This window comes from Cucurbita moschata, unplaced genomic scaffold, assembly GCF_002738365.1.
Source record: "Cucurbita moschata cultivar Rifu unplaced genomic scaffold, Cmos_1.0 Cmo_Scf00014, whole genome shotgun sequence".
Lineage (NCBI taxonomy): Eukaryota > Viridiplantae > Streptophyta > Magnoliopsida > Cucurbitales > Cucurbitaceae > Cucurbita > Cucurbita moschata.
In genome coordinates this window covers 4,010,872-4,020,576 of record NW_019268530.1, presented here as the reverse complement: position 1 = coordinate 4,020,576, position 9,705 = coordinate 4,010,872, and the positions used below count along the sequence as shown (strand labels likewise).

General features: G+C 32.8%; 1 protein-coding gene across 1 annotated transcript in view; it reads left to right on the top strand.

Annotated features, from left to right (window-relative positions):
• LOC111452599 (sister chromatid cohesion protein SCC4) overlaps positions 1-6,582 on the top strand; it is a 9,604-nt gene extending 3,022 nt beyond the window's left edge. Inside the window, exons 5-14 of the mRNA XM_023093400.1 lie at positions 511-627; positions 810-1,311; positions 1,758-1,796; positions 2,583-2,704; positions 3,506-3,652; positions 3,763-3,852; positions 4,872-4,996; positions 5,723-5,928; positions 6,060-6,184; positions 6,308-6,582. Coding sequence (XP_022949168.1) covers positions 511-627; positions 810-1,311; positions 1,758-1,796; positions 2,583-2,704; positions 3,506-3,652; positions 3,763-3,852; positions 4,872-4,996; positions 5,723-5,928; positions 6,060-6,184; positions 6,308-6,493 — 1,659 coding nt within the window. The 3' untranslated portion in view covers positions 6,494-6,582. The remainder of the gene's footprint in view (positions 1-510; positions 628-809; positions 1,312-1,757; positions 1,797-2,582; positions 2,705-3,505; positions 3,653-3,762; positions 3,853-4,871; positions 4,997-5,722; positions 5,929-6,059; positions 6,185-6,307) is intronic.
• Positions 6,583-9,705: the final 3,123 nt, after the last annotated feature.

The following is a 9,705-nucleotide window of genomic DNA, read 5'->3' as shown; positions in this document are numbered from 1 at the left end:
TTTTTTTTTTTTTTTTTTTTTTTTTTTTTTTTTTTTTTTTTTTTTTTTTTTTAATCTAGGATAGTCCTGTTTGGTTGGATCTCTTGAATAAATTTCCTTGAATTATCTTTACCTCCATTCACTAGTGAAATTTATTGAAGAAAATTTAGGCCCGGTTTGATAACCATTCTGGTTTTAGTTTTTAGTTTTAAAAACTATGCCTACTTTCTCTCGATTTCTATAGTATGTTTCTCACAATTCTTGCTAACACATTTGAATTCCTAGCTAAACTTTAAAAACAAAAACAAGTTTTTAAAAGCTATATATGTTTTTTTAGTTTTCAAAGCTTGGCTTGGTTTTTAAAAACTCGGTAAAAAGTAGACAGGAAAACAAAGAAGCTCATAGGTGAAAGTAGCGTTTGTAAACTTAATTGTCAAAAACCAAAAAACTAAAAGTCAAATGGTTATCAAATGGGGCTTTATTGTCTTGCTTTACACATCTAACTAGTTACCTTGTTGTCATGTGTGAAAGATGTTTTTTGCAACTTCGATCCTTCATGTGCACCTTATGCAATGGTACGATGATAATTCTGTTGAACAAGCTGTTAACAAGTGCGATGAGGTCTGGGAATCTATTGAACCCGAGAAAGTAAGTGGATTTCTTCCCTTTTTTCTATATTCTCCTTAACCGTACGTCAGCAACATAACATCTGAACATGAAAAGGCTTATCTATCTTCAAAAGTATATTTTTTGTTCTAAATATAATTATTTTTTTACATATTTACTTATTCTTTATTCACTGCTTGTCATGCCTTACTACTGCAATAAAGAGACAACAGTCCGTTGGCTTATTATTTTACAATGAGCTGCTGCACATTTTTTATCGACTTCGGATCTGTGACTACAAGAATGCTGCTCAACATCTAGATAAATTAGACGCTGCTATGAAGGCTGATTTGCAACAAACACAGTACATAGAGGATCTGACTAAAGAAATGAATGCTTTAAATCAGAGTCTATCCAGGTCTGATCTACATTATAAAGATAGGCTGGCTCTCACTGAAAAACATGCTCAGCTTCAGAGTCAGCTTAGAAGTATGACTGAACCAACTTCCGTAAGCAAAGAATCTTTAGAACCTGGGCAGTTCGGAAACATGAGAAGAAAGTCGAGAGACAAGCTTGAGTTGGCACCATACCCTATTGACGGGGAGTGGCTACCAAAAAGTGCTGTTTATGCACTTGTGGACCTTATGGTTGTTATCTTTAGCCGGCCTAAAGGACTTTTCAAGGAGTGTGCAAAACGAATTCAATCTGGAATGCTTACTATCCAAGGTAAATATTTTTTAATGTTCATGCTTTAACTACTACTGAATATAAATTTGTCGTTTGATTAACTCTAATGGGAGAGCTTTTTGTTAAGCTTCCAAGCTATCACAAAGTGGCAGAATTCTCGTCTTACCCTGTGTTAAATTATTTTCAAAGTTAGTGTAGCCTCCTAATTATTAAATTAAGAAACCGTCTTTTTTATTTTTGTAATCTTTTAAATCTTTTCAACTGACTTACGAAAAACCAAGAGAATGAACTGAGGCGGCCCCTCAATTAGCTTGATACCTAATGTTTCCGACATTTCAGTTTTGGGTGTACAATGATTAGACTTATACTCTTTGTTTTTTTGTTGTTTTCTTTTTTCAGATTGAGTTCTTCAGTAACTCTATTATGCTTGTAGAAATTTAGTTTAAACTGATTTTGACATTGAAGAAATGATATGTTTCTTGCAGAGGAGTTGGTGAAGCTTGGGATAACTGATGGTATGAGAGGTAAGACTTGGAAGTTGGAATATTGTCCATACTTCTGCTTCTTGGTGTTTTGAACTATGCGATACGTTTTAATTATACTCTTAGACTTCGAAAATTTTCATTTTTACCTTTGAACTTAAGTTTTTCGTTAAAATAAGGAAATTGATGCGACGATGAATATGTAAAAATTAGAATGCACACATGAATTGACTTGAGCTCACATGTACAAATGGGTTACATAAATGATTTTAATGATTCTTTTGAGTTGAAATAAATGGTAATAATAATTTTAATCTTCTATGTGGCTGTAAGCAACATCATGTACATCATTTTTATTCCTATTTCAAAGTTAGTGTAAAATGAAAATTTTCAAAGTTTAGGGGTTTTTAAATGATACGAGTGTAATTGAAACTAATCTCAAAGTTTAGTCATTGCAAATAAGTTAGGCTTGTATTTATCTCATTAAAATTTGATTGGTCTGTTAATTATTTTACTGACAACCTGTCAGGGTTAAATTTTTTTTATTACCAATTTAAGCTTGTTTCAGTGCTACCTGAGGGCTGAGAGAACAATATTTGCACGATTACGTGATGTCCAAGTTGATTATCGAAGTATCTTTGCAAAATATCTTGTCCAAGCAAAATGTTATAATATATTTCTCAACCACCACATAATTCCATATTTTCATCTTTTACTGCTTTTGGTTATTTACCATGCACAGTTTCATATGGTAAAAAGAAAATAATATATATATATATATATATATATATATATATATAATTAACTCTGAAACTGTGTGTCTAGCAGAAGTCAGTTTGCAACACTCTGCCATATGGATGGCTGGCGTTTATTTAATGCTTCTTATGCAGCTTCTTGAAAACAAAGTAGCCATCGAGCTGACGCGTTCTGAATTTGTTGAGGCACAAGAGGCAAGGACTAGTAAATTTTATTCATCCATTCTTGCACTTCTTTTCAATTGTGTTCCGTGTCAGCTCTGTCTCACTATCCATTTGTGCACGTGTTGAGTTAAGTCTTTGCTTTTGCTTGTGGTCTTATATCACTCTTCCATAAAGCCCAGCATACACTTTTCACTTGTGTTGCAAGAAGCATCTCCAAATGATGTATGCTGATGTTCTTTAGCTGTATTTTGTTTGTGGTTTTGTTGGAGTTTGTTTTGTTAGCTTCAGAATTTGATAACTAGGGTATATAGGAATAACCTTTTCTTTTGTTGATACAAATGTTTAACCAAAATAAAGAAATACATTCACCAGCTCATAAAAATTGGTTCCTGGGCTTTGTTTAGCTCTCATGGCCAGCGTAATGTGCCCATGACAACTTTGTGCAAAATTTACATTCACCAGCTCATAAAAATTGCTCAAGAACGCTTGGTCGTTATTGTCAAGTCTCATCTCTCTAAACCATGGTTTGAAAGAAATCTAAAGATCTTCCACGACAAGCGTTTCCCTTAGTTAGATCATTTCAGTTGGGTTCGTCCCAAGGCTTCTTCTTGCTGTTATCTTTCTCAACAGTTTGCTGGCTATTCTATTCAAGATTTGAGTCTGGACTGGAAAACAGCGGCCTTAATACTGCTGATTTTCTCCAGCAGAAACTTCCAGGCTTTGTTTTAATGCCATCAGTATGTTATTTGTGTGTTTCGAAAATCCGATGTTTGCCTCCTTTTCAGTTGATTGTTGCCTGATTCATCTAAATACCTGTATTGTATTGCGTAGGCCTTGGTACAGATGAAGAATTGGTTCGTGCGCTTCCCTACAATTTTACAGGCATGTGAGAGTATGATTGAGATGCTTAGAGGCCAGTATTCTCATTACGTCGGTTGTTACCATGAAGCAACCTTCCATTATATTGAAGCCGCAAAGGTATTCGTACGTTCTCGCAATTTTAGTTTCCACAATCCTGATACTGCTCAAGAAGTTTATGGTTTGTTGTTAGTGTCAAATTTTGTTAAGTCTCTTGCATGATCATACAGCTATCAGAGAGCAAATCAATTCAAGCAATGTGCCGAGTTTATGCAGCTGTCTCTTATATCTGCATTGGCGATGCTGAATCATCTACGCAGGTAACACCTTTTCTTATTACAGCGTTTATATACGCAATGAAATATACATGCGTCTACGTTTGTTCGTTCGTTTGTTTGTTTGTTTTTGTGGGAACTGCTAAAGAGATGAAGTACACGAAAGAAGAGTGCTTAAAGGGTAACAAAAAGAACTACAATAAGAAGATGCTGCTAAAAAAAGAAAACTACATGAAAAACATGCCTATAATATTTAAGGAGATATATATATTTAAGTGAATAAAGGCAACATAAGTATAGAAAAGTAAAAAGACGGTAAAAAACAACATGCCTAAGATATTTACAATAATACAACTTTACTAATATAAGCACGATAACGCTCCACCTCAAGTTAAAGCATATATGCTAATCATGACCGTGCTATATTTAATGCTTTCGTGAAGATATCTCCTAATTGTTCTCCATTCTTCATGTATCATGTGGATATCAAACCTTGCTGTATTTTCTTACGTAGAAAATGGCAGTCGACCTTGGCATACTGTACACACATGATCAAACGCCCCCACTAACCGACTACATACAGCAAATTACCTCTTTTCCCTTCCGAGCATACGTGTGGTCAAATTTGCATATCAAAACATTGGATACTTGTTGAAGATCTAGCTTTTTCCAAGCTTGGTAATGGCAAACATATCTTTTTTGGTATGCCATATGGTGCGAAAGTTCTCCCTTTAAAATCACTTGTTCATATCTCTATTGGATGGTTTCACTGCCTAATGGATATGTGTTCAATTATTGGGATGGTTCTCATCGATCCTCGGAAATCGAGACTGAAAGAAATTTCAAGGAAAATAAATTGACGATTTTCGGCCAGTATGGCTCTGCTTTTATTCATGGAAAAGGAAGATGTTTAAGGCTGTAGAATAGATTCTTTTGAGAATCCTTTCCTTTGGTCAGGCTACACTACACCATCACAACAATTATTGTTAATATAATTAAGTTTTCATTTCTTTAGAGAAAAAAACTCTTATGTATCTATTTATTGATGGTAAGTAGCATTACAGGCGCTCGACTTGATTGGACCAGTTTACAGAATGATGGATTCTTTTGTCGGTGTTCGAGAGAAAACCAGTGTTCTTTTTGCTTATGGCCTCTTACTGATGAAGCAACATGATTTACAAGAAGCAAGGTACTTTCTTTCATTAGATAGGAGAATACAACAAAGTTTTTAATCATAGTCTTAAAAAATCACCCTGTCTTCACATTTATTTAATTAATATCAATGATTTGTTAAAGTTCTTCCTTCTTTAACCATTTCTTGTATATTTTCTTACCTATTGTCTCTTCTGTTGTAAATTGTTGTCATACTCATATCTTATCAATGGATTAGGTTCTAGTTAAAGTTAAGATGGTTGTGGCAAAACATTACTTAGGTACATGGTACTATAATTTGGGGCAAAATATGTTTTCGGGCTTATGTTTATTTGGTCCTTGGGTTTCGAAAAGTACGCTTTGATGAGATCCTTGGGTTGCAAAAGGTACACTGTAACAGTACAAGTCCACCGCTAGTAGATATTGTCCTTGAGGGTTATGGTTCATGACTCAAATAGATCATTATAGTTAATTTGGGACCTAGGACCGCCTTATGACCCCTTTTCAAACCTTAAGGACTAAAACGTATCTTTTGAAGTCGAGCTTTGTTTCCCAACAATGGCTAGTAAACCTGATCAAAATAACTCAATATTTTTCTTAGGCTCAAAGTAGGCATACAAAAACTATATGTCACCATCTTAGAAATAAAACCAGCCTCACCTACCATATTCCACAATGGGTAGCTAAATATTATGTCGTTCATGTTGGGAAAGAAGCATGCTCGTCGTTAGCTAATGGCGTTTTTTTCTCCCTTCTTCCACAGAAATCGATTGGCGAAAGGATTACAATTGACCCACAATCATTTGGGGAATCTTCAACTCGTTGCACAATATTTGACGATTCTCGGGAGCTTGGCACTTGCTCTACATGACACTGTGCAAGCCAGAGAGATATTGAGATCATCTTTAACATTGGCAAAGAAGCTTTATGACATCCCAACTCAGATCTGGGTGCTATCAGTTCTAACAAGTATGCATATCAATATATCCTTCCTAGTTACTATGAACATTTTTTCTGCATTTTTCTGCATTTTTCTGCATGAACATTCTATTACATTAATACACATACAAATTTACCTTTTTTTCTTCATATATTTATAGCTTTATACCAAGAATTGGGTGAAAAGGGAAATGAGATGGAGAACGCAGAATATCAATCTAAAAAGGCAGATGATCTGCAAAAGAGACTCGTTGATGCTCATTCATCCATTCATCACATCGATTTAGTAAGCCATTCATGTCGCTCTAATCGATTGATGAATTGTCTGTGCGTTTGAACGGATATATCTTCAATGATATGCACCTTCTAATTATTGCTTTGTATGAATGATACCCCTTTGTGTATACAGATTGAAAAAGTACGGCGTGAAATTCAGCAACTTAAGGAGGTCGATATGAAGCGTGCAATAGGTGGCCCGTCGCTTGGGGTTAATCTTGATATCCCAGAATCCATTGGGGTATCAGTTTCATTGCCTACGTCGTCGTTGAAGCTTATGGATATGGACACAGGGAGACGTGGGAAGAGGAAACTTTAGGGCTGCCTTCGGTCGTTCTTCCAATTAGCCTCTTGTTGTAAGAACTGGTTGATTGACTTGTAAATATTAAATTTATTGCCCACTTTAAATTATTGTCCTTTAAAAAAAAAAAAAAAAAAAAAAAAAAAAAAAAAAAAAAAAAAAAAAAAAAAACAACTAGGAGTACAGAAACCATTTGAAGCCATGGAACCGAACCCGGTTCGGTTTTTTTCTTTTTCTTTTCAAGGCATTTTCTCTCTCAATTTAAGCATTTAAGCATTTAAGAATACTTTAATTATAATTAAAAAAAAAAAAAAAAAACAACTAGGAGTACAGAAACCATTTGAAGCCATGGAACCGAACCCGGTTCGGTTTTTTTCTTTTTCTTTTCAAGGCATTTTCTCTCTCAATTTAAGCATTTAAGCATTTAAGAATACTTTAATTATAATTAAAAAAAAAAAAAAAAAACAACTAGGAGTACAGAAACCATTTGAAGCCATGGAACCGAACCCGGTTCGGTTTTTTTCTTTTTCTTTTCAAGGCATTTTCTCTCTCAATTTAAGCATTTAAGCATTTAAGAATACTTTAATTATAATTAAAAAAAAAAAAAAAAAACAACTAGGAGTACAGAAACCATTTGAAGCCATGGAACCGAACCCGGTTCGGTTTTTTTCTTTTTCTTTTCAAGGCATTTTCTCTCTCAATTTAAGCATTTAAGCATTTAAGAATACTTTAATTATAATTAAAAAAAAAAAAAAAAAAGCTGAACCAGAGAAATTACTGGATGATCCTTGCAAAGATGTCTAAAAATCTAAATTAATAAAAATTAAAATACCTTTAAAATATTTTTAAACATTTAAAAATTTCAAAAATATTTAATTTTGGATGGTAAAAAAAAAAAAAAAACTTGAAATACATCCTTTAATTTTAAAAAATATTTAAAAATTTTCATTAATACCTTATTTTAAAAACTTAATAAACACAACTTTTTAAAAAATTCAAAACTCATATACTTTAAAAATAAATTAAAAATGTTAGAAATTTTGAAAATAATCTATGAGGTGTCGATCAGAATTATTTTGTTATAAAAGTAAGAGTGGTCAATGCTATTCTTATAGTTTCATTGTATTTTTTAAGCATAGTACTAATTGCATAGGTATTTTTAAACTTTCCAAACACGTTAGAATTAATTTAACTTTTTAAAATTTAAGAGTGTTTTTTAAATATTATTAAAAATTTAAGGATACTCAAGAGAAAATTCCAACAATTTTCCTCCTAAACTAATTATGGTGTATTTTTTAGATTTTTTTTAAAGTTTTATTGAAAATTTTGAAAATTTAGACATATTTTAAACAAATTGCAAAGTTTAAAAATATTGTGCTTACGACTTGGGTAGATTTTTCACTTTTAACTCAACAAAAAAGATGGCTTGGGAAAATGGAGCATATTAAGGAGAGAGGGGAAGTTGCCATAATAGAGAGTACGGGCACCTCATGCATTACTATATGTTTACATGCATCGGAATACTTCTACATTATGATGAGTACGAATATGTACACTATGAGATTGATTATGACCATCATGTTCACTATGATGATACAGCGACCGTCAGCGAGTGCTAGCCCGATCAACAGGCCTAGAGGGTGTGTAAGTATACATGGTGGTCCATGTTCACACTTGTGGATCGTGTGTAGAGAAGTACTATACATCCATTTTAACCTGGATTGAAAAGTCACACCTATGAGAATGAAATGATGTTTTAAATGATAGGTCTCACCATGTTGCATATGTTTGCATTTCACGACCCCAAATAGTGGGATCACTTATTGAGTATTTCTTAAAATACTCAACCATTTGCTACTCTTACATTTCAGATAAAGGCAAATTACCCATGTACGGATGACGGAAGTGATGCATAAAGACCATAGAACCGATGTTAGGGTAGTTGCATTTCATCTTAGTCTTAGGTTAGATCAACTCAATGTGTTGTCTTCTAGTTTATGAACATATTGTTTATTCTCATTTCTTATATGTTTTTTAATTGGTTTACGAATTTTATTTGTAACGTGTAAATTCATGGCGTCGTCTATGAACTATTTAAAATGGAAACATAAAAAGGTCACGTCATGCTTATGATAAAAGACTCTATTTAAATAGGATAAATAAATCTCTTTCAATTTAAATAAAATATTTTTATATTAGTTATTAATATTGCCCGCCATAATTAATTTTATGATCTATCTTGGTATTATTTTTTAATTTTATGATCTATCCTGATATTTTACTTACTCATAGAGTAATGAATTGGTTACAATTCTCGCACATTGTTGTAACAATATTGATAAAAAAAATTATTTGTTTAAATAATTATGGATTGATTTATGTTTGTTGTAAGGACTCCGATTAATTTTATTTTTATTATTTTTTAATTTGATGATATATCCTTGTATTTTACTTTTGGATTGATTTATGTTTGTTGTAACGACCCAGATTAATTTTATTGATAAAAAAAATATATTATTTGTTTAAATAATTATTGATAAAAAAAAATATTTGTTTAAATAATTATGGATTGATTTATGTTTGTTGTAACCAGTCAGATACACTACTTTAACAATTTATTTGTCCTCTTTCTGCTTTCTCTTCCCTGCTTCCCCTCAAGGCTTTAAAACGTGTTTACTAGAGACCGCTCCCAAATCCACCCCCTTTTGGAGTCAGCGTCCTTATTGGCACACCGCCTCGTATCTACTCCTTCGGGAAGCACATCGTCTGATGTCTGGCTCTGATACCATTTGTAACAACGAAGAGACGCATTTTAAAGCCAAAGCCTCTGAAACGGAAAGCCCAAAGAAGACAATATCTCCCGGGTGGATCTGGGTAGTTAACATTTTTTTTAATATGTGGATTGTGGATAAATAAAAGTTTTTTAAAAAAATTAATATTTTTATTACCCTGTAACCCGAAAATATAGGGTTGATTTAGTCCAAAAAATTTCTTCAAACTCAATCTCAAACAATGGGGATATTAAATGAATGGAATTGGGATAAAAAAAATGGAATAAATGATCAAAAGTGTTGATTTGACCAAAATAGATGAAGAACAATATCCATAAATGAGAGCAAAAAGAAAGCAATGTGGAAAATGGTTGCAACTAAAATGAGGATTCAAAATTAAGGCTTCCTCTTCATTGATTGATGAAGCTTCCAATAAGAACATGGAAGTGTAGTGTCAAA